General features: G+C 55.8%; 2 protein-coding genes across 15 annotated transcripts; one reads left to right on the top strand and one right to left on the bottom strand.

The window, feature by feature from the left end:
• The first annotated feature begins 240 nt into the window (after positions 1 to 240).
• On the top strand, positions 241 to 7,260 carry RNF215 (ring finger protein 215). 2 transcript variants are annotated; one of them, XM_049619849.1, is made up of 9 exons: positions 241 to 545; positions 780 to 923; positions 1,400 to 1,471; positions 1,552 to 1,637; positions 2,096 to 2,252; positions 5,659 to 5,778; positions 5,858 to 6,001; positions 6,249 to 6,351; positions 6,440 to 7,260. In XM_049619849.1, exons 1-9 carry the CDS (start codon positions 261 to 263, stop codon positions 6,460 to 6,462), a joined length of 1,134 nt encoding a protein of 377 aa, XP_049475806.1. In that variant the 5' UTR covers positions 241 to 260; the 3' UTR covers positions 6,463 to 7,260. The 2 variants fall into 2 exon arrangements, with proteins under 2 accessions (XP_049475806.1, XP_049475805.1); XM_049619848.1 differs by having other exon boundaries at positions 241 to 923.
• A 1,650-nt stretch (positions 7,261 to 8,910) lies between these two features.
• Positions 8,911 to 23,316, bottom strand: CCDC157 (coiled-coil domain containing 157). 13 transcript variants are annotated; one of them, XM_049619829.1, is made up of 15 exons: positions 23,027 to 23,316; positions 22,180 to 22,282; positions 21,417 to 21,485; positions 20,412 to 20,525; positions 20,106 to 20,258; positions 17,544 to 17,802; positions 15,617 to 15,788; positions 14,211 to 14,856; positions 13,422 to 13,499; positions 12,857 to 13,047; positions 11,374 to 11,550; positions 11,039 to 11,207; positions 9,830 to 9,969; positions 9,329 to 9,417; positions 8,911 to 9,241 (listed from the first exon to the last, which is right to left on the bottom strand). In XM_049619829.1, the coding sequence occupies exons 6-15, from the start codon at positions 17,789 to 17,791 to the stop codon at positions 8,992 to 8,994; spliced, it is 2,160 nt and encodes a 719-aa protein (XP_049475786.1). In that variant the 5' UTR covers positions 17,792 to 17,802; positions 20,106 to 20,258; positions 20,412 to 20,525; positions 21,417 to 21,485; positions 22,180 to 22,282; positions 23,027 to 23,316; the 3' UTR covers positions 8,911 to 8,991. The 13 variants fall into 13 exon arrangements, with proteins under 13 accessions (XP_049475786.1, XP_049475783.1, XP_049475784.1 ...); XM_049619826.1 differs by lacking the exon at positions 20,412 to 20,525 and having other exon boundaries at positions 22,180 to 22,300; XM_049619827.1 differs by lacking the exon at positions 20,412 to 20,525 and having other exon boundaries at positions 17,544 to 17,805.
• Between the last annotated feature and the right edge of the window lies 1 nt (position 23,317).

The raw sequence follows: 23,317 nt of genomic DNA, 5'->3' as shown, positions 1-23,317 counted from the left end.
GCCCCATTCCGGCCTCCGCGGCCGCCGGCGCCTGAATTCTCCGCCGCCACCAGGGGGTGCGCGCGGCCCAGTCTGAGCGCTGGAGTCGCAAAGAACCACCCCCATCCTGGCGCCCCGCCCCGCCCCGTCCGGCCCCGCCCCCGCCCCTCCCGGCGCCCCGCCCCGTCCGGCCGCGGCCTCGTTCCTTACGTTCCCCACCCCCTCGCCCCCCAGCGCCCCGGACCCCCGGCTCCCGTCTCGTCTGCTCTCAGGGTCCGGCCATGGGCCCCGCCGCTCGCCCCGTTCTGAGGTCGCCCCCGCCGCCTCCTCCGCCGCCGCCGTCGCCACTGCTACTGCTGCTGCCCCTGCTGCCGCTCTGGCTGGGCCTGGCGGGACCCGGCGCCGCGGCGGACGGCAGCGAGCCTGCGGCCAGGGCGGGGCGGGGCGGGGCCCGCGCCGTGAGGGTGGACGTGAGGCTGCCGCGGCAGGACGCTCTGATCCTGGAGGGCGTCAGGATTGGCCCCGAAGCCGACCCAGCACCCACGCTGGGCGGTCGCCTGCTGCTGGTGAGCGCAGCCGAGCCATCTGGCTCCGCACCCAGATCTGGCCTTCATCCTGGACCAAGCCCTAGCAGTCCAGCGCCCCCTCCCCAGGCTGCCCAGGCCCCAGATTCCGGCTTCCAAAACCCGAGATCCAGATGCTCTCCCCTTCAAACTCGCTTCCAAACCCTGGCCTTGAATCCTCCGTGTGTCCCCTCTTCTTCCCCCTCCTCCCTCTGCCGATGGTCCTTTGCCCCACAGATGGACATCGTGGATGCTGAGCAGGAGGTGCCGGTAGAAGGCTGGATTGCAGTGGCATACGTGGGCAAGGAGCAGGCGGCCCACTTCCACCAGGAGAGTCAGGGCAGCGGCCCGCAGGCCTATCCTAAGGCCCTGGTTCAGCAGGTGCAGAGGGTGTAGGTGGCAAAGGGGGCTGGAGGAAGGGGTTTCAAGGCATCTGCTAGAGCCAGACTACCATGTGGGCCCCTAAGGAGCTTCCAGAGAAACCCTGGGCCTGGGTGAGGCAAGGGCCCCCAGTTTGTAGAACTGAGTCAGTGGAAGCAGGGGGGTGGGAGGAGGCCAGAGAGTCAGGAAACTTCATCAGGCTCTGAGAGTATCAGATGGGGAGTTCCTGCCCAGGGTCTAGGGGCAGGCCCTTCCTGCTAGGACCAGGGAAGGCACAGAATCATTGGAGTCCCACAGAGCATCTGGGGGAATGGCAGGAGGAATAAGAGTTTCTGCCCTTGACCTCAAAGAGTGTACAGCCAGTCTGTCCAGAGGAAACACTTGCTGCAGAGCCAGCAACTAAGAACCCTGTCGTGGGTGGTGAAGCAGGTGTGTGGGCAGGGTGCCTGCTAGCTTCTGCCTTTGTCCCCTTGCAGATGCGGAGGGCGCTCTTCCTGGGAGCCTCTGCCCTGCTCCTCCTCATCTTGAACCACAACGTGGTCCGAGAGGTAAACGTGTTCAGGCAGTGGGGGTGTGCAGGCCAGGGAAGAGGGGACCAAGGCCAGCTGACCTTCTTGTCCATTAACAGCTAGACATATCGCAGCTTCTGCTCAGACCAGTGATTGTCCTCCATTATTCCTCCAATGTCACCAAGCTACTGGAGGCACTGCTGCAGTGAGTTGGGGTTTGGGTTCCAAAGGACTGGGCCTGGGAGCCTGGGTACTGAGGGGTCCCTGAATCTGCCATGGTTCAGAGGTCTCAGGACCAGGGATTTTCTTGTTAACCTTAAAGCTATAGTCTCTTAGTCTGAAAAATGAGTGAGGGGACTGAAAGAAGATACCAAGGCCTGGAGCAAAGAGACAGCTCTAGGGACAGAGGGGAATTGGCTCTAGCAAGGAGGAAGCTGGATTCCTGATTGACGGGTTCTTTCTGGGACTTGCAGGCCTCCCTGGCCTGGCTGATACAAGAACTGGAAAAACCAATAGCCAGGAAGGACCTAGAAGCCAAAGCAGAAGGGCTGTGGGAGGATACTTGGGGGTATCCTTTTTTTTCTACAAGGCTGGGGTGGATGGGTCTGGGCCTCTTCTCCCAAGAGTCCTTCCGTCTGGCCCCTCTGTGGCTTTCCCTTCCAGGAGGACCCAGGCCACAGCTGAGATCACCAGCGGAGAGTCCCTGTCAGCCAATATCGAGTGGAAGCTGACCCTGTGGACCACCTGTGGCCTCTCCAAGGATGGCTACGGAGGATGGCAGGACTTGGTGTGCCTGGGAGGCAGTCGGGCCCAGGAGCAGGTGGGTGCCTGGGGGGAGGAGACTCAGGTGGGGCCGCACACATGCCTTGTCTCAGATCCTGTGGCCTCTCCTCGCCTTGGTGACCAGGAGCACTTCTTCCACCTCCCAGGGCTGAAATGAGTGTTCATTGACATGGTGGGTGCTCCGTGCAGTGCCTGACCGGGGTCATGCACAGTGTCAACTACTATTGTCATGTTATTCTCCCGCTCAGAAGCCCTCTTTGGCTGCCCATTGCCTACAGAATAAAGCTCAGACTTCTTAGTCTGGCTTTCACAGTGCTCCTAATTACTCACCTATCCTTTCTTTTCTAGCTTTCTCCTTATATTCTGCATCCTGTGCCATTTACTGGCCTTCACACATACCCTGGTTTCCTGCCGCTAGGCCTTGCCCATGCCTGCTCTTTTTCTCTGGTTCCATATGTCTCTGTCTGCCTGCTTTCTTCGGAAAGTTTCCCTCACAACCTCCGCTCACCGTTCCTCTCTCCTTCTTCTAAATCACAGCAGTGCCTTGTCAAGCCCTTCACAGGGTTCTTAGGACAGGCCATCCCGTATATGTGTTGGGGAATGGGTGTCTCCTGAAGGCTGGGGCTATGTCTTACTTATCTCTGGATTTCTCAATGCTGGGCATCGAGAGGGTTCAAAGGTATTCCATCCATAAGCATTTCTCGAGTCCCTACTCTTTGCAGGGCAGGCATGTCCTGGTCTCCTGGTGGGCAGCCTCCAGTAGATGTTGGTGGATGTGGACCATGCGGGGCAGCTTCAAGTCAGGCAGACTTGCAATTTTAGCTGAGTGATCTCAGGCTGTGTGTTTAACTTCTCTGGTCTCATATCCCTCGCTTGTGAACCAAGGCCAGCACACAGCCACAGGGTTGTCAGGGAGTCGTGTACCTAAAGCTCGCGGTGGGCATGGAGCAGATGGGCAGGTGCTGCTACCCTGAATATCTTCACTATTAGAAGTTCCTGAATGAGTTAGCAGTCATCAGATAACTTTTGAGATCTTAGGACACTTAGGGATCCATGAGAAGGGCTGTGGAGGGTCCAAAAGACCTGAGACACCTGGGCTCGGTCCTGAAGGGCTCAAAGATGAGCAGGGCTCTCTCACACAAAAAGGCCTCTGCAGTTCAGCCCAGCTTGTGGTATTTACTGTTTGAGCAGCAGGAACTGAACCACAGTTCTGTGAAGGGAAGGAGCAGCCACTAGGACTGGTAGAATGGAAGGGCTTTCTGGAAGAAAAGGGAGCCCCACCGTATTTCCCCCTGGAGGGCAGCCCACTCAGACCTGTGGGTGGGGCAGACATTTGATGAAGGGCTGTCAGATGAGAGGAAGTGCCTGTAGAAAGACTGGAGATAGGGAAGGGGCAGGCTGGGCAAGGGGCCTGGAGCTGGGAATGTATGCAGTCTTCAGGTCAGTCTGGCTGGTACAGAGGGCAAAGCTGAACAGCCATGCTGCTGGCCACAGTGGACCCATACAATTGTTGGCTAACCATGATAGCTGAGGAATCTTAAGGGTGGCTGAAGCCAGCTCTCAGCCCCAACCCCAGGGCCTAGTCACCATCCTTCCAGCTTCAAAATCCAGAGCTGCAGCACCCGTGTATCAGAAAGGTCAGATGAACCACTCCCTTACTGCTTGGATGGACAGACCCTGCCCTCCCTCCTCACCTGGGGGTCCCTAAGATGGGCTGAGCCTGGGGAGGCTGGTCTCCAGCCTGCAGCAGCGCTCCAAGGTGGCCATGCCCTCCACCCACCCAGTGCCCACAGGCTGCTCCAAAGCCTGGAAGTCCAGGTTCCACCCTGGAGAGCTTACATTGCAATGGCCATGGAGTCCTGCCACGTGTCAGTCTGGCTCAGCAGGGTAGCTCCAGCCCTGGGCTCCAGCCCTGGGCCCCATTTGGGGAGGAGATAGGCCATGGCTGTCCCTCTGCTGGGTTGAGCATGGGGCTGGTGGTGGGCATCGGCCCTTGGGATACAGCAAATGCATCTGAGCTCAGCCTAAGGCGCTGTGGAAAGCTTCCTGGAGCAGGTGCACAAGGGAGACAGGGACACAGAGACCACAAGGGAGAGGATGAGGAGTGGGAAGCTGGGCTCACTGACATCTCTTGATAATGGTCTCTCGGGTGCCACCGCTGAGCAAGATTAACATCTTGTGACACTAGTGACACCCAGCCTTATCCAGAGTGGTGTTCTCTTTTGGTAGCAAATAATTTCTCGGCCTCTCTCCCCCAACATGATGATAGTTGAACTTCATTATTGGCTGAGGAAGAACATGATGGCAGAAAGCTACTAGGAATGCAGAAAGCTTTTAAATGAATACATTCATTCCTCCTAACATATCCAAAGACCCTGTGAAAAGGTGAGCCTGTGTGGGTGAGCTGGCTGGAGTTTGCTTACTCTGCTGCATCATTCCCTGAGCCAGCTGTTTTGTAGTCAAAGTCCAGCTGCCACATTGCTGTGGGGGGAGTTCAGTCAAAGTCACTATGTGCCCCAGAACTCTGAGGCCCTCAGGGGACTCTCAGAGGCTGAGGCAGGTCAGATGTGGTTCCCTCCCACCAGCGGGACCACCAAGGGCGGCGGCAGGGAAGTACACACTAAAGAGTGTGAGGAGGGCTTGGCTGGGCAGGGGGAGGCGAGTGGGAGCATTTGCTTAGCCCTGGTGGTCAGGGAGAGCTCGGGAGCAAGGGACTTCCAAAGGCATTAGCCAAGGGAAGGGGTGAGGAAGAACAGGGAACATGAGAAGAAGCAAGGAACAGAGTGGGTGGAAGATCTAGGGCCTTGTCAGAGGGCTGCTAGAGGAGTTTGGGTTTTCTCCTGAGGGTGGGGGCATTGCAGGGAAGAGTGTCCAGCAGGGGTCCTCCATGATCAGTTTGCAGGTGAGATCCTTGTGGCTGTGGGAAATGGGCTAATGAGGCTTGAGCAGGTCACCCAAGGAGTGGAGGGGTGGGACGGAGGGAAGGGATGCATGAGACTCCTAAGCGTGAAGCCACAGGGGACCATGTGAATGTTCTGCCCACACAGAAGTGGGTAAGTGATGGCGCTCAAGAAAGTAGACCAGGAGAAGTGTGGGTTAGGGATTGGGATGGGAAGGTGAGCTGGGGAGGGGCTGGGGAGTCTGTAAGGCTGCCAGAGAGAAGCTTCCAAGTATGCAAAACATACTGAGTTTGTTGCCCAAGAGAGACCTGGGCTGGGGACACATGTGGGTCCCCTCAGCTGCTGGACGAGGAGTTGTGTAGACAGCCGGGGCAGACCCTGGGAGCACACAGATGGGAGGAACAGAGGCTTCAGAAGAGGAAGCCAGGAGCCTGCAGGGACACAGTGCCAACAGACCTTACCTGCCTGGTCCTTTGAGGGGATTTACTGTGGGAAGAGTGTGGAGTGGCCCCAGGACCCCTGACACTCTACTCCCCTCTCCAGAAGCCCCTACAGCAGCTGTGGAACGCCATCCTGCTGGTGGCCATGCTCCTGTGCACAGGCCTTGTGGTTCAGGCCCAGCGGCAGGCGTCAAGGCAGAGCCAGCGGGAGCCCAGAGGCCAGGTGAGAGCCAGCTCCTGGGAGCCCCGGTGCCCCCAGACCTCCAACCTACCCTTTAACTGTGTCTGCCCTCCCCCAACAGGTAGATCTGTTCAAGCGCCGTGTGGTGCGGAGACTGGCATCCCTCAAGACCCGGCGCTGCCGTCTGGGTAGGGCAGCACAGGGGCCCCCAGAGCCTGGTGCTGAGACTTGCGCCGTGTGTTTGGACTACTTCTGCAACAAGCAGGTTAGTGCCCTGGGCAGAGGCCAGCCATCAGCTGACCCATGATGTCTCTCACTCCACTCCTGAGAGACCCCAGAACCATTCCGACCGGGCCCTTATGCTCCCAGCCCCCGCTATAATTAGGAAAGCAGAATGGTGGGTGGGGGATAGGCCACAGGATTTTCATCATTTCCCCAGCTCAGGTGGGGGCCAGGCATCCCCACTTGGAGGCTTGACTCTGGGGCCTGAACTCTTGCCTCACCCCCTGCAGTGGCTCCGGGTGCTGCCCTGTAAGCATGAGTTTCACCGAGACTGCGTGGACCCCTGGCTGATGCTCCAGCAGACCTGCCCTCTGTGCAAATTCAATGTGCTGGGTAAGCACCAAGGATGGGGACCCTTGGCTGGCTATATACCTGCTTCCCACCTGACCCTTCCTTCCTGTTTTTTCCTCCTTTTCTGCAGGGAACCGCTACTCAGATGATTAGCTGCCGCAGCTGCATCTCTGCATGTGGGCAAGGGACCCTCCCGCCTGCACCCTGGCCCTAGGCCTGGGCTCGTGGAACACAACAGCAGATGGACGGGAAGCTCTGCTGGTGGGAGGAAGGATAGGGACCTCCCCTCCTGGGGGGCAAGGCACCCCATCATATTTGTACTGGGAAGGAGGGACCACAGCCCCCAGTTAAGGATGCAGGGTCTGGACCTGCCAGTCAAGAGGGAAAAGCCACTTTGGGGCCCTTCTCTGCCATCCTGGCATGTCTGTGTCTGCCCTCCCCACAGACAGATCCCATGACCCTGGGTGGGAACCCTGGAAAGAGGGTGTGGGGCAGCGCAGCTGTTCCCAGGGCTCTGGCAGCTCTCTGACCTGCCTGTCCAGGTATCCCTGGGGGCTGAGGCTGCAGTGGCTGGCCAGGCTTTATGCTTATTTATTGGGGTTTGGGTTGTGGGAGGAGCTGTCCAGCCTTGGGGACACCTCTTGGTCAAGGCTGTGATGGTCAACCCAGAGAGGCCCTTCCACTGATACTGCCCTCAGCCCTTGGACACTGGGAGCTCTGAGTGCTACTGCCTGTCCAGCGGGGTTCCCTTCCCAGGCCTGGCTGGGATTAGAGGCCTCAAGAGCCATCAAGTCCTGTGCTTCTTGGCCGGGCTATAGGTTGCCGACCAGGATACTTGAAGCTGCAGGATAAATGTGGTGCATCTTTTAGGGGCAGCCGTTTTTTTTTAGATTTGGGGTGGGGGGGAGGTTTAATATTGAAGTAAACATGGATATATTTTAACATAAGCTATCAGATTTGTGTGGATGTTTTAAGACAGAAGAGTCACTTTGGGCTCTACTGTGTGGGAGGTGGATTTTAAAATGGGCCCCAAGATCTCCCAGCCTTCCTGAACATCCCCTGTTATAAACCTGCAACTATGAGTCTAATGGATTTAATTCCCATGATTAGGTTATGTTATATGGCACAGTTGACTTTAAGGTAGAGAAAGTATCCAAGAGGGCCTAACCTAACACGAGAGCCCATTAGAAGCAGAGAGTTTTCTCTAGTTGATGGAAGAAGAAGTCAAAAGTTGAAGCAGGAAGGGCATTCAATGCATGAGAAATTCTCTGTTGCTGACTTAAAGACAGAGGGGGCCACTTGGCAAGGAAGACAGACAGCCTCTAAGAGCTAAGAGTGGCCCCTGCTGCCAGTGGCCAGCAAAGAAGTGGACCTCAGTCCTATAGCTGCAAGAATCAGAATTCCTCCAACAATCAGAATGAGCCTAGGAATGGGTTCTTTCCCAGAGCTGTCAGAAAGGAATGTAACCTGGCAGATATTTTGATGTGTCTCTTCTAAGATCCTGAATGGAGAACCCAGCCACAGGGCCTGGACTTCTGACCTACAGAACTGTGAGCAGAGGGGAGCTGAGCTGTGACAGGTCCTCCCCCTGGGGCCCATGCCTCCTACCTCAGGGATCCCACCCCAAGGGCTGGCTCTCACCTGTAAGGGACAGGGCCAGGGCATCCCAGGACCGCCGGGTTTCACAGAAGCGAGAGTCGGGCAGACGGTGGCCATGCCAGTTGAGCTACACACATGGCCCCTCTCAACCCTTCTCTGTAAATTGAGGCACACTACGTGCTGGCCTCCTCACCAGGGGAAAATGTCACAGGAAGCTGAGAGTGCCTACCCTGAGAAGTCCTCAGTAAGGCCTTAGAGCTTATCCTTCACTGATGAGGTAACTTAGGGCAGGCTGGAGGCTTCGTGAGGAAAACTGGACCATGGGCCTGGTGTGGCTGGTAGCATCTATGCCCAGGTCTTAGGAGACAGGCCTGGGAAGCCAGGGCTTGCTGGGTGTCTGATTAGATGAGGCCTTGCCCTGCCTTCTAGGAATCCAACCTCCTGGATTTAGAAAATGCCTACATTTCTTGAAGGTGAACAGATCCTCAGTAAAAGGAGGGCTGCCTTTCTTGGGTCCTTAATGTCCTCATCCCAGATTCAGAGCTGGGGCAGGAGGTCCCAGGCCCAGTCTGGGGATGCGGAAGGCTTCCCTGCCCTCTGCCTGCTTCTGTGAGCCCAGAGCCGGGACCCTGTTCTCTGACACCCTTCTGCCTCATACATCCTCACTGGGCCTACCTTGGCAGCTGCTCTCCTTCCCTGACATACCCCCTACCCTGACCTTGCTCTTCATTGGTAGGAATCACCGACTCCACATCACCCTTTTGCCCTTGCTGTGGGCCTTTCACCTGGCCCAGGTACTGGAGCTTCTTTCTGTCCTTGGTGTGCTCTCTTCTCCCATTGCCCTGTCAGGACAGAGGCAGGTAGCACCCATTTACTGAGGGCCCACAGTGTGCCAGGCCTCTCCTGGCAGGTGACCTGCATGACTGGGGACTAAGTGGTCCCTGCCCAGAAAGGGGAAGGAAGGACTCTTCCCCTGGCTCAGCCAGGGCTTTGAGATCAAGGTTGCTGTGGGCAGATGGCCAGGGCTTTATTACATTGAGTGGGTTGCCAGACACCTGCCCTCTAGCCCCACCCCACAGCAGGCTACGTGGGCCGCTCCTGGGGCTGATGTGCAGGGTTGGCCTGGCGTTGGCCTGGTGACAGTCTCCTCCTCAGCCTGGCCAAGGCCTGGATGGGGTTCTGAGCACAGTTGGTCGAGTGGGTCATGTCCTCCAAGGAGGGCTTGCTGGGCCGGCTGCAGGGCTGCTGAGGTGAGGATGCCCGGAGCTGGCACGGTAGGGTCCTGCCCGCACTGGCTGTCCTGCTGCTGGGCAGGTGCTGCCTGTCCGGGGGCCTGAGGGAGGACCAGATGGCAAGATCCCCTGTGAGTGAGGGGGACCAGCCCACCTATCTGCCCCACCTCTGGCAAAGCCTTACTCACCCTGGGGATGCGTTCTGGGCCTGGGCCAGGGCCGCTGCTCCGTGGATGCCCTTGTTGTGAGGGGCCCAGAGCTGGTCCTGTGGAATCAGCTGCAAAAAAAGCCAATATCAGAAAGGCTCAGGAAATTTCTCTGTACTGTTCAGAGAGGGTATCATCACCATGGAGAAGAGGGAGGGCCCAAACCTGTACCCACACCCTTCCTCTGAGGGGCAGGGTTTGGGAAGCCTTCCAGGGCTACCCCAGCTGCAGTAAGTGTGGGACGTTTTGCTTTCTGACAAGTTCCAGGTTGCACTTGAAATAAAGGTACCAAGGACTGGAGGGGGAAATTCGGAGCTGGCAGGCACTGTAACACTCTCATGCCTGCTTGAAACCTGTGTAAGCCACGTGATGAGGCAGGCTTTCAACAGGTTCCCAGGGTGGGGTCTGAAGACCTGCCAGTTAGGTACCTCCTCCAAGTCTCCAAGGGTCGTCCCTCTCAGGTTGGGGAGCCAGGATGCCCACCTTAAGGCCCCCCTGCTGGGCTACTTCCCGGATTTTGGACAGCATAGACCGGAGCCGCCCATTCTCCTCCTGCAGGACCCGGATGCGGATGTCGTTGGCCTGCACCTGCCTCTCCATGTCGTCTGTAACATTGCCGGAGCCTATGGAGACAAGCTCTCTGGTACCTCACCCCAACCCGTGGAACAGGATCTCAGAGGGCACACATGCCAGCTGAGGTATGGCTTGGGTTGGTGGCCTGGCAAGCACAGGTGAGCTGAGCACAGTCAGTGCACTGAGCCTTCCACCTCATCTTCCTTCTCCTGAGGCCTTGTCTCTGCTTCCCACCCCTACTTGCTGGAGGTGACTGCAGCATTGTAGAATCTGACAGCTGCGTGGGACCTCCAGCTCACTGAAGACTTTGTAACTAGGCAAGAGAGTGAATCTCTGCCAAAGCCGCCTGTTTTCAGAGGGCCAGAGAGACAGTGAGCTGTCCAAAGTCACACAGCCAGCTCTTCTTGGGTATGAGTTACAGGAATTCAGCAAAGACGTTCTTTCTCACCACTTGGGGGATGGAGGTTTCTTCTCTGACTCTATGAACCTGAGCAAGTTGTTGCTTGCTGTGGTTCTCAGTTTCACGGTTTGTAAAAGGGCTCTTGCCTGCCTTGTGGGGCAGATGAAGGGACAGTGGAAGGGCCTGGAACACAGGGCTCAGGACCACTAAATTGTGGTGGATCTTCCTGGCAGCCTTGCAAATGGATTCACCCCCATCCATTTGGGTGAGGGCTGGAGGGGCTGGAATGAGAACCCAGGTTGCCTGGCATCCAGTCCTCTGCTAAGATGGGTAACTAACACTCCTGTGCCATGGGCTGCATGACACAGGACAACTGGGGCTGTACTCCTGGAGCTGGCTCCGTGGTGTGGTTTGGGGAGACACCAGGATGGGGGACACGAGGAAGTTGAGCAAGGACTGGCATGTGACATGGTAAAGAACACAGGCTGCAATGTTAGAACTGTACATTGGACTCAGCTGTGTGACAGTGGGCAGTCACCTCACCTCTGGGCTTCTGTGTCCCCATCTACACAGAGTGGATGATGCACTGTGTGTCCTGGGAGCTCGGTAGGGGCCACGCTGCAGGCTGGGGAGTTGCAGACCCAGTGTCTTGCCCAGGTGAACCCTCAGCTTCCTGTTCAGGCCCTGATATGCCCTTTCCACCACCTCTGGGTCCCTACTTGGGATCTGGGCCTCGATGGGTCTGTGCAGGTCTGGGAAGGCCACCAGCAGTCGCTCCCGCTCCCTCAGCTCCATGAGCTCCCGTTCCATCTCCGATATGGTCAGCTGCAGATCTGTCGTGGTCTGCTCCAGGCTTTGCTTCTCCCGCTGCAGGCTCTGCAGTAGCTCCTGGGGCAGGGAGAGGCTCGTCTTGTCTGAGGAATGGCTCCTGACTCCCCTGGGGATATCCCCTTCCCTTCCAGACAGGGGACTGGCCCACAGGCACTCAGCTGGCTGGATACCCCTCTGGTGAAAGGGAAGAGCCATCCCACACCCTTGCCTTGCCCGCTCCCACCTGCTGGGCCAGGAGCTGGCTCTGCCCCTGCTCCCTCTCGCTCCGTACATTCTGCAGCTGCTCCTCCACGTGGGCCCACTGGGCCTCGGCCTCGTCCAGGCTGCCCCGCAACTCCTCACGTTCCTGGTCCAGGCTGTCCAGCTGCTGCAGCAGGGCTCGCTGTTTGGACTGCAGGGACTGAGCCAGGGTGGGCAGGCGGGTGAGGCCCAGCCGGCTGGTACAAAGGAGGCTATGGTATCTTTGACCCTCCAAGCCCTCTCCCTTGTGCCCTGCCTGTGTAGAGGGGAGGCTGTGCACAAGGGGCACAGGGAACACAGCTGTATACCCTAATGTATACCCCCAGGCCAGTCAGGGCCAAGCCCCCCAACCTGCAGACCGCTGCCCTTTTGTAGAGCAGTTGGCCAATTAATTATCAGTCTCGCCCCCTTCTTTACAGTCACAGTCTCCATTCGGAGAGGCATTCTGGGCAATATGCTTTTCTTCTTCTCCTTAGGTCTTCAGTGTCCCATCAGCCCATGTCACTTGGGACCCACATTTCCTGACATCCACTGAGTGCAAAGCAGGAAGAACCAAAGCTGGTCCGTTCTGAGTCCTGGCTCTACCTCTGGCTAGCTGTGCAGCTTTGGCAATTTCCTTAATCTCACTGAGCCTGTTTCCTTATCCATAAAATAGGGATATGACAAGAGTATCTGCCTCCTTCTGTTGTGATGAGGAATAAGAACAAGAGGGCTCCAGAGGCTGAAGCCTACCATCTGGATCACTACACACACCTGATGCACGGTGACCATGACTGTTTGCAGGGCACTGAGAAAAGCACCTGCTTGCAGTTGACAGGCTTTCCCATACTGGGCCATGCCTGATGCTGGGGACTTCCACCTGGGGTCTTGGCTTCCCAAATGAGTCTCTGAGACTAAGAATAGTCAGGACAGTCCCCAGACCTATCCCCTTCTCTAGGTGGCAGGTTACTTGCTCCCTCAGCCATACTCTTGAGGGTTCCTGCAAGGCCCCAATGCTGAGGGCACAGCTGTATTCTGGGCTTCGGCTCACACTTGCCCTCCCTATCCTTCCTCTGACTGATGGACTAATCACCAGCCCTTGGCATCCAGTTTAAAGGCCACTTCCTCCCAGAAGCCATCCTGGACTCCCACAGGCAGATGTGCCTGTCCCTCTGTAGACTCCTGCAGTACTTTTCCTGCCCCTGTTAGCCATCTGGCAGCAGAACTACGGTGGCCCAACTGCTTGTCCTCACTGGGTGGGGAGCTCCTCCAGAACAAGGCCTCCTTTGGCTATATCTGTTCCTGGATCACTGTTTCCCCAGGGCCCAGGGCTCAAGGAAAGGCTCAGACTCTTGGTAAAAATCAAACAACCTGGGTGCATGCTGGGGAGTAGGTACCCTACACGGATAACCCCCCACACCCCACCAATGGAGCTCTCTCTTCCTGCAGCCCACGTTGCAGATACCCTCAGGTGCTGGGGGCCTCACCTCCTGGTGGCGGACCATGCTGTCAACTCGGGCTTTCTCCTTGTCCAGCTCTGTGCTGGCCCAGCGGATCTGCTGGCTGGCCCCATCCAGCCGCCCTGCCAGCACCTGCACCTGCTCCTCCAGCCGGTGCACCTGCCTCTCGGCCTCTGCCCTGCGCTCGGCCTCCTCTTGAAGCTGCCGGGCCTTGGTCTCTGCAGGATTGGGTGGGCATGGGAAAGGGTAGTGCAGGGAAGCCTGGATGCAAGTCCCTGTGCTGCCTCTGACCCGGATGGGACCCGAGGTGGGGTGCGGAGGGGTCTCATCTCTGGGTCTCAGTGTCCTCAGCCACAAAATGGGGCCCTGAACACTGCCTGAAGTGGGTTGTGAAAATAGAAGGTGCTCTTTGGGCGGGAGGTGGCACCCCAACTCTGGCCATCACCCAACAGCATGGCCAGTCAGGCCCACTCTCCTTGTGGTTCCCTTTCTCTGCCCCAGAAGCCCAGGGGACAGAGATGGAGGGTGCTCATCCTGCTGCACCACCGAGCACATGGCATGGGGTTCAGGGCCATACGATGGGACTCCTCACCCACAGCCTGCATGGACTCCTGTTGCTGCTTCAGCTCCCTCTCCAGGGTGGCCACCTTCATCCTGAGGTCACTTGTTTCTATGGCAGCCGAGAGAGAGGGGTCTTTCAGAGGCTCCCTTGGCCCCAGCCAGTGCCTTCACACCCAGTGTACCCTGCAAAGCAGTGGCAGCTGTTGCTGTGCAGAGGGGCTCCCTGGGCTTGTAGAAGCTCTAGGGAGATGCCAGGAGGCCTGGGCCCCATTTACCCTATCTACTGGCTGACTGCCATGCCTCTATACCTCTCTGGGCCTTAGTGTCCTCCACAGAGGCAACAGGCTGAGAAAAGGCAGTGGTTTGCCCAAATCCGTCAGGCCACACCGCATCAGTGGGTGCTGGCCTATTTCTGGTGCCATAGCTGTACCTTTGCCTGACGGCTTCCACTGAAACCAAAGAGGCTGCTCTGCTGGCTGGAGGTGCCAGGGGAGTAGCTCTGCCAGGAGCTACTTCAGCGACACCGGAGTGAGTGGATTAATTCCCTGGCTCCCTCACCCTCCTATGGGACAGCTCTGAGGTGCGTGTTCTATACCACCAGCTCCAGTGTTCCCCGTTGGGATCAAGCTCCAGTTGCCTGCAGTGTCACCAGCTTGATGAGTTGCCTTCCCTCTGTGTCTCTTGCCCACTCCTTAGCCCGGGTTTCTTTACACCAACTACTGATACCTGCAGCCCTGTTGTGGGGGCCGCTTCTGGGAGAGCCTGCGCTAGGCCATAGCAGAGCCTTGGGCACTAAAGGTCCAGGTTCTGGGGCACAGACCTGTGAGCAGTTGCTGCTTGTTGTGCTCCCACTCCACCAGGTGCTGCGCAGCTTCATCTGCCTGTCGCTGCCGTTCCCCCTGCTCCTGCTGCAGTGCCTGCTCCAGCTCGCCCACCTGCTTCCTCAGTCCATCCTTCTGGCCCTCAGCCTCCTCCAGCTGGGCCCTAAGGGGCCCAACAAGCTGAGTGAGGGCCCCCACATGCTTACTGAGGCGTGTCAGGTCTTTGCTCTGCTCTGCCGCCCAGTGGCCCATGGTGGCGGCCGGCAGTGGCCTGAGCCCCATGTTGTCCTGCACCAGCTGCTGGAACTGGCCTAAGGACGAGGGCAAGTTCTGGCTCTGACATAGGCTGATGACCATGTTGCCCACCTCCCGCAGGCTTCCCTGGACACTGATGCATGCATCACAGGGCACCAGGGCTGTCTCCACAGTCTGGGAGTGGACGCTCCTACTGTTCTTGACGGTCCTGGCTGGATATTGCAGGGATACTCTGGCAGGGAGGCTGTCTGGCTCCTGGCAGGTCTGGGGCGAGGCCGGCATTGGGGAGGGGGGCTTGATGAACTTGGCAGTCACAAATTCAGGGCTCCTGGCTGGCTCACCCTTGGCTGTGGGCTTGGAGGTGAGGGTCTCCCCTTGGTTTACCCTTTTCTGTGGTCAGGAAAAGAAAGGGAAAGCAGATGAGGGAGACAGGCCTGGAAGGTGACCAGTTTCCTGGGGATATTGTGACAGCCTCTCCTGATATTCAGACCCTCATTATCTGACACCAATGTGAATGAGAGAGAGAACCTTCTCCTTTCTACTGCCTCAATTTACCAAGCCCAGGCCCCCTCTCTGCTGCCCCCTGCCCTAGGCTCCGTGCAGTTACATGCATGGCATTAGGTGTCTAACAGTGTAGGTGTCTAACAGTGAAGCTGCAGCTGCCAGTTACTGGGATCTTGCCTAGTGGACTTGCTTGCTGTCAGGTCACCGTAGCTGCTCGCAGTTTTCCTTTCCTCCCTGTTATGGTGATGGTGGTCCTTCTCACTGGGGATTTGTGAAGATTACGAGATAAGCCATAACAAATGGGGCTAACATTAACAGTATTACCCAACAACGCCCCGAGAGGTAGGAATTGCTATTATTCCCACTGTACAGATGAACAAACTGAGGTTCAGAGTAGGTAGGGATTTTCCCCAAAGTCCCATGCATAAAGAACAGAGCCAGGTAGCCCAGACATGACCCCTGTGGCCTGCATTGCTAACTGTGTACTGTATTTGGCATTGATAGGAAGGCTCCAGAGTTGATACTATCTCCTTCAGGAAGCACGGGGCCAGCAAAGGATGTGGTACACATATGGTGTGCAAGGAAGCTGGGACTGCGGCAGGTATGAGGGTGGCCATGGTTGGGGAGTGGGGGGGAGCCAACCCACCTGTGGGGCTGCCTGCTTGTAGAGCATGCCCAGCCTCAGTAGGCTGTTCCAAAAGCACCGCGCTGTGAGCCCCACAGACATGCAGCGCCCCACGGCCTGGGCAGAGGGCACTGTTTGCTCTGAACCAAGGTTCTCCAAGTAGCTGGCACAGCTCTGAAGCAGCAGCAGGAGCCTGTGGGCAGAGACAGGAGGGTTAGCTAGGGTAGAGCCTGGTGCAGGCATGCCTACACACCATGCAACTAGCAGCCTCTGGCTCTGAGGACTTAGAGGGCCTTAAAATGTGCTCTACTGGACCAGCTTCAAACCCAATCCAAGAGCCACTTTCTCTAGGAAGACCTCCCTGAGGGCTGCGCTTGGGGGCCTCTTCCAGGCTTCCTGGGTAACAGCACTGCTATCTGGCTGTTCCCCACTACACTGGGATGCTCTGGGAGACAGAGTCTTGCTTCAGTTGTGCTGTGAGTGCTCGGAAGGTGCTGGGTGGGTGGCTGCATTACACACATGGCTCAGAGCCTTCACCTTACAGAGGACAGAGCGGAGACTCTAAGAAGGGAAAGGGCCTGCCCACAGCTTCAGGGCGAGCATGCAGGGCAGGCATGCCCTGGAGTTTCCTGATTCTAGTCAGGGTCTCCTGCAGGGCGAGCTGCTCCTGTGACATGGGACACATGAAGACAGCTGGGTGTCTATGTTAACCTCAGTGTTCAAAATTAGAGTCAGGCTACTTTTAAGGAAGAGAGGCATTAGAAGGATGAGCTTGGATCTGCATGGGAACCAAGCTATTTTAAAGGAAGAGGAATTATGTTTACAGAGCATACTGGGCAGGTAAGCCACCTTGTATTGTTCCGAGTGCAGAAGGGTCATCCTAAACCCATCGGAGCCTTGGGCAGAGAAGGCCTGGGGAGGATGCACCAAATGCCTCCAGGGCCCACCCCTTTCTGGGCCAAGGTGTCTTCCTCTGTGAATGGGGACAACTGTGTCTGCTGCAGTGCTGGGCAGCACTGGCGGTGGGGGGGGGGGGGCAGGGGGAAGAGCCTGGAAAGAAGACAGAGCATGGCCTTGACAGAGGGAGTGGAGAAGACATGTCAGCAACAGCTTCCCCAGGGGCATAGGTAGACTGGGCCTTGATGGATGAGTGGGGCTTGGCCAGACCAGGAAGGGTTGGGCAGGGGTACTCGAGCAGAGGGCACAGTGTATGTAAAGGCACAGAGAAAGGAAGGTGTGTTCTGTGCTTATCCGTGTTTAGCTTTTCACAGGCTCCAAATAATGCTTTCATACTGGGGGTTCTTCTAAGTGGTTACCCTGGCTTCTCTGTCCCCAGGCAGGTCATCCCCAGACCGCTGGTGTCCTTGGCTGTCAGGCCCCCATGACTTCGGTACGTGTTTGGAGCACAGGGAGCCTGGGTTTCGGGCCCCAGGAAGTGGAAGCCTGATGACCATGTTACGTTTAATGATAGTGTGGAAGTGGAGGGGCTTCAGGGCAATCTGCTGGCCTCTTCCCAGCAGGGCCAGAATCTGGAAAAACATATTCCATGTCTGACCTTGTGACACAGAGAATAGCATAGCCCACAAGACACCAGGAAAAAGAGCCTGGGATGGAAACTCTGAGCAGCAGCCGTGGTGTCCCCAAGGCACAGAAACCCTGAGGAGGCAGCGACGGCAGCTGGAGAGGCAGCTGTTGTGGTGGGGTCGGGGGGCGGGGGGCGGCGGTTGCTGGCAACCCCCTGAGGACAGGCACGATAGGAAAGTACAGCACATGACAGAAGAGATCACTATGAGGGCCTTGAACTGACCAGCCCCCTGACAGGTACTCAGTTAAAGGTGATTATTGTCACCAACATTATCCCTGCTGAGGGGGATCCCAAGGCTGGTCTACTGGTTTAAGGGGCAGATGCCAGCATCCTGAGATCACCAGGTTTGGTGGAGGCCCTCACCTGTCAATGACCAGCTCCAGCAGAACAGCATGGGACAGCTGCGTGAACTCGGGGTCACCTGGCACATGGTCATAGTGCTCTAGCAGGGCCACCATGTCCAGGTCGCAAGCCACACGGTCAGGGAACTTCCAGGAGGGGAAGCGCACAGGCCCAGCACGAGAGAACACATCCACGATGGCGCCCTGTAAGTCGGTGAGGTCCTTGCGCAGGCTGTCCATGCAGGACTGGCTGCCCAGCAAGTGCGCCATCCTCGTGGCTCCTGCTGAGCAGAGAGGATCCCCGTTAGCCAGAGCCATGTGGCTGCTGCTGGAGGAAACTTCCTAAAACCCCGATCTGCCCCGTTCTTAGGCCAAAAGTCCAACCTAGACCCTGGGGAAAAGTCTTTCCCAGGCCTGGGTCATGGGCCCTTTGGTACCTGCTGGTGGGTAGACTTTACCAAAGTCTCTCTCATCCCCCCAACGCGATGCCCACACTGCCAATTCCATAGCTCCAGGAGTCCCTCCAAGGGCCCAGGTGTGCCAGACCCCTGCTAAAGGCTGGGCAGATACAGCTATGAACAAGTACCTATAGTCCTTCTCTCCCTGAGCAAACCACTGAACAGGCAACTGACACCTAAAAGAGGGTGGTAGTTACAGGGTAACAGGAAGAGCTGGATCATGCTGGGCCATTGTCAGCTCCTGCCTGGACAGCTGCAGCATCTTCCAGCAGGGCCGCAGGTCTGATCCCTCCAAGTGACGCACTTCAGCTCTAGAGATCTGGGCCAAACCCGACCCGAGCATGTCACACCGGCCAACACCCCTCAGGACTCCCTTGGGAGAAAGGCCACCTCTGGCCACATCTCCCCCACTGCCATACTCTGCGTCCCAACCACCATCAGCTCCAAACAGCAGTTCAAGTGCCAGCACTCATTTCTAAACCTGGGCCCGATCTGTCTCTCTGGTCTATATCATGCTTTCCCCATTCAATTCCCATCACCCCGCTAATTCCTCTCATCATTTGGGCTTCCTGGATATCACCTCCTTCAGGAAGCCTTCCCTGACCACCCTCTAGGGCAAGACACCAGTAAAAGTGCTCAAGCAATAATAAACATTATTCTTGTGATTACTATTATTAGCAGTAGCGACAACAAAGACCATCCTTGTCTGGAGCCACTGCCTGCCTTCTATATGTCCCCTTTCCCCCTGCAGCCCATACAGAATGCTTCTTGTCCATCTCTGGAATCTGTGGACATCTGAAGAAAGTGACAAATGGTCCCTGGTCCTTGACTCAGAAGGTGGAGAAGCATGACACTGTCCTGCCCCTCCAGTGGCTCATCGCATGCCCTGCCAGTTTCACCCTCTTCCCTCTGTTCAGAGCTGGGCAGCCCTGGTTCTTCCCCACCCTGAAGCAGGGTCTCTTGTCCTTTGTGGGTTTCTTAGCAGCAGAAAGCACTTCCTTGTACCATAGCTCTTCCCTGCCCTGCATGGGCTGCTTGGGCAGTATTTAGGTCATGGTTGGTTTCCCTGATTCCCAGCAAGTCCAGGCCTGGTACAGAAGTTTCTCTTCCTCCAACCTATTTCTACCCCAACCTCACTCATCTCAGAAAATGGCACCCCCACTATGTGCAACTGGACACTTCCTTGTACTCCCTTCCTTTACCCTCACATCCAAGCGCCTAGTGCTGCCAATCCTGTGTCCAGACCACACTGAGAACCCACCACCGTGTTCGTTAGTGCTGCTCCACACTCCATCTTCTCCCTAGACCACCGCCACTGCTTCCCTTAGGAGTCACCCTCGTCCCTCTGCCCAGCATCACCTCGTCCATTCATTCTGTATATGGCCAGAGTGATCATTTAAAAGGCAACTCAGGGGCGCCTGGGTGGCTCAGTCGGTTGAGTGGCCGACTTCGGCTCAGGTCATGATCTTGTGGTCTGTGGGTTCGAGCCCCGCGTTGGGCTCTGTGCTGACGGCTCAGAGCCTGGAGCCTGTTTCGGATTCTGTGTCTCCCTCTCTCTGACCCTCCCCCGTTCATGCTCTGTCTCTCTCTGTCTCAAAAATAAATAAACATTAAAAATAAATAAATAAATAAATAAATAAATAAATAAATAAAAGGCAACTCACCCCCCAGCCTAGAACTCTTGAATGGCTTTCTACAGCATAAACACTGGAACACTTCCTTGGGCTCTGCCCCTGTGTGGTCTGTTCCCACTTCAGCATTTTACCATCCAGAATGTGCCCTCACCTTCCCACACTTTCTCTAGATAAGACACCTTCCTTCAGGTCCCGAGGCCAGGTGAGTTCACCTGTTACACATTCTCAGAGCACTCTGTTCTTTTCCCTCCCAGCATACGCCACACTGGCACTGAATTATTATTTGAATATTTGTAGTTGGTAGTCTGTTTCTCTACAAGTGCATGGACTGTCTTTTAAGTTCACTGTGGTATGACCTGGCCACCTGGGCTGAGAGACCTGAGGGACTGCTTGTGCCCACAGCTCCTGGGATGCTCAAAGGCACCCAGAGGTGATTCCTGAGGGCTGAGCTGGCCTCTCTGGCTTCCCAGAGGACTTGGGCCCTGTCCTCACCTCTGCACAGGTGCCTGCCGGTGAAGCTGAATGCCTGAGTATGTCTGGCTGTCAGACTAGCCTGTGGGCTCTGGGGTTCAGGGTCAGAGGCTCATCCAGGTCCCTGGCTTCCTATATCCAGTGCAGGGCTGGCCCCGAGTAGCTCTTCAGTGTCTGGGAATGGATGAAGGCAAGGGTGAGTGAGTGGGCACTCAGGGAGACTTCCTGGGGTGGGGTGGGGGCAGGGAGGAGCCTGTCCCAGAAGAAGAAGAGGGTGTCCCAGGCTAGAGGAATGGAGTGAGAGAAAGCACATGTGGGGTCACCTACCTTGAGCCTGAGCACAGAGGTTGTACTTTAATGGTGTTAGGCCCTGACCACGAGGACCTAGTGTGTGTTATTTCCTGAATCTGCCTCCTTTACACAGGTGAGGAACCTGAGGCTCTGGAAAGTTAGGGGATTAACCCAAGGTCACTCAGGGAGCTAGGATTCTTGAGTCCAACATTTCTGCTCTGTCTTCAGGCCATGCTGCTTCTAGAGCAGCACTGTCCAAAAGAATTATAATGCTAGCCTTATATGGGATTTAAAATTTTCTACTAGCCATAAAAAAGTAAAAAGAAACAGGTAAGTTAATTTTAACTATATATTTTATTTAACCTAATAAACCCCAAATACTCTCACTCCAACATGAAATCAAAATAACATTATTAAGGAGATTATTTTACAGTCTTTTCCACATTCGGTCTCAAAATCCAGTGTCTATGTGACACAGCACATTTCAATTTGGACCAGCCACCATCTTCAAATGCACCACCACATGGACTGGTGGCTACTGTACTGGACAGTGCAGGTATAGAGGGTCACATCCTGTGTGTTCATGAAGCAAATGGTGACTGAGCACCTATGAATGCTGGGCACTGTGTCAAGAATACAGACAGAGAAGGACACACAGAGCCCTGTCCCCAGGGACCACCTCTGAGGACCCCTACGGGGGGCAGGTCTTTGGTGTGTCAGTTCTGTCAGTTCCACCCACGGGGCAATGAGTATCCACCCTACAACACTCATAAACACACACTGGCCCACATCCCGCAAACTCATGTTGCCACATGACCGCCTCTCGTGAGATATTGCCACCTGTGAGATTTTATTTATATCCCCAAGGAATGAGGCAGAAACAAACAGAAAAAACAGACTGAAAGATTCTGGGTTTCCTTCCTGGAATGGGAGGCAGGAAATAAATAAAGCAAGCAATCCCATCCTGGCAGGAGGCATATGCAGGTGGCAAAGCACCTGGAACTCAGGAGCTTGCTTGTGAAGACATCAAGAAACACTGACCTGTTCACCCTCAAATAACTATAGCTGCCATCTGGGACCATTTGAGATACCAACTCCTGAACTCTGGTTCTGTTAAGTAGAACAAATGCCAAAGCATCAGTAATATGTGAAAGGAAAACAACACTGAAAAATATCCAAGGTCACCACCCGTCGTTTTCTTCTGAACACTAGAGATTTGCAGTTACAAACGTGTTTTGAGAACCACTTAGTTTTGTGTTAAGTGAAGAAGCATTTGACATGGGCTTTCTCTGTAATTCCTGGGTCTTGAGTGGAACCCTCAGCCTGAAGCTGCCAGCCCTGTACTGACTGAGATCATATAGGTGATGGCACTAATTGTGCTAACATTGCCCTGAGGAAGGAGCAGCAGCTAACCCTGCCTCTGAGTTCCCTCATGCTTAAGGTGGACTTTTGACTTGCAGAGAAGGGAAGGGGCCTTTCTTCCACTCCCATTCAACATGAAAGCTCTTTCCTTCTCTGAGCCATAGGACCCTACCCCTCTGGTAAAAGATTATGCCCACCTCTGGGGTGCGTGGGTGGCCCAGTCTGTTAACCGTCCGACTTCAGCTTAGGTCATCATTTCAGGTCATCATCTCGAGGTTCTTGGGTTTGAGCCCTGCGTCAGGCTCTGTGCTAACAGCTCAGAGTCTAGAGCCTGCATAAGATTCTGAGTCTCCCTATCTTTCTGCCCCTCCCCACCTCGCATTCTGTCTTTGTCTCTCAAAAATAAATAAACATTAAAAAAAAAAAAAAAGATCTTGCCTACCTCCTGGCCAGTGCCCCTGCTGAGATTCAAGGTCATCAAACACTTTGGAAATTCTAAAACGAGTTGTCAGCCTCTGACTCGGGATTGCTAATTGCCTGGATCCCTGGGGATAATAAAGGACCTGAATGAAGACAAAGGAATAAGTAGCTGCACTAGTAAAGGAACAAGAATGGGTTTGGATTTCCACTCCACCAACTCAAAACTTCACTGTTCTCATCTGTAAATAAGTTGCTATAAGAAATAAGTGATGTAAAGCATGTAGTGTTTGGCACAGGGTCAATAAATCCTAGCTATCATCGTTCTACATTAATAATAACAACAATGACATAAACCAGCTATGGAGTGTGTGCGTGTGAGAAAGAGGGCTGGGGTAAGACACTTGGGAGGGCATCTCTTCCTACCCGGGCTCCATTTCACAGGTGAAGAAACTGTTAAACTATCCAGACAGGGCAAAAGCCGGCCCGGATTCAGGAGCTGGGAGGGAGGGGTGACGGGACAAAGAAGACAGTATCTCAGGAGAGGAAGTGGAATGGGTGGGATTTGAGGTGAGCCTTGGGGAAGCTAGGGTCAGCAGGAACGCACCTGAAAAGGTCTTGATTTGAGATGGTCTGTGGGGCTTGAGGGCGGGACTATGGGAGGTAGAGGGTGGAACCTAAGAAAGGCAGTCCCACGGGAAAAGGGACCAGTGGGAATTAGGACTTGGGACTTGGGAAGGGGGTATAGAGGAGGTGGACCTGAAGCAAAAGAGGAGTTTAAGGGAGAAGGAAGGCGGGGTCTTCAGAAGGCAGCCTCGAGGGGAAGGGGCTCTCCAAAGGGACAGGCCAATGTGAGGGAGCGAGGAACCCACCTTAGGAGTAAAGGAGAGGGGGGCCAAGGTCGTGAGGTGCGGGTGGAGAGTGTCCGGAGAGTGATATAGGACGTCTCCCCAGTCTCCTGCGTTGCAGCCTCAGCCCCAGTGTCTGGTCGGCTCATGAACTGTCCCCTGCGCGCCTGCTGCTCCTGTGATCGCCTACAAATCCTAGCCTGGTGCCCCGACCGCTGCCATGGCAACGGCGTCTCGCGCTGGCAGCCCTAGGAAAGGGGCAGGAAGTTGCATCACGAAGAAGGGGCGGTCCCGGAAGTGCGTCAGCCTCTCCTC

Source organism: Panthera uncia, assembly GCF_023721935.1.
Source record: "Panthera uncia isolate 11264 chromosome D3 unlocalized genomic scaffold, Puncia_PCG_1.0 HiC_scaffold_8, whole genome shotgun sequence".
NCBI lineage: Eukaryota > Metazoa > Chordata > Mammalia > Carnivora > Felidae > Panthera > Panthera uncia.
The sequence above is the reverse complement of the archived record's forward strand: the minus strand, read 5'-3'. Positions and strand labels throughout refer to the sequence as shown.

Bases quoted from the DNA above. Each gene is read 5' to 3' on its own strand.
- RNF215 (XM_049619848.1), top strand. From the start codon at position 261: ATGGGCCCCGCCGCTCGCCCCGTTCTGAGGTCGCCCCCGCCGCCTCCT. The intron at 924-1,399 runs GTGCAGAGGGTG...GTCCCCTTGCAG, and splicing joins CTAAGGCCCTGGTTCAGCAG to ATGCGGAGGGCGCTCTTCCT. The intron at 5,779-5,857 runs GTGAGAGCCAGC...CTCCCCCAACAG, and splicing joins AGCGGGAGCCCAGAGGCCAG to GTAGATCTGTTCAAGCGCCG.
- CCDC157 (XM_049619826.1), bottom strand. From the start codon at position 17,791: ATGGCGCACTTGCTGGGCAGCCAGTCCTGCATGGACAGCCTGCGCAAG. The intron at 11,551-12,856 runs GTGAGGCCCCCA...ACCCTGGCTCAG, and splicing joins GCATGGTCCGCCACCAGGAG to TCCCTGCAGTCCAAACAGCG. The intron at 11,208-11,373 runs GTGGGAGCGGGC...TCCCTGCCCCAG, and splicing joins GCCAGCTCCTGGCCCAGCAG to GAGCTACTGCAGAGCCTGCA.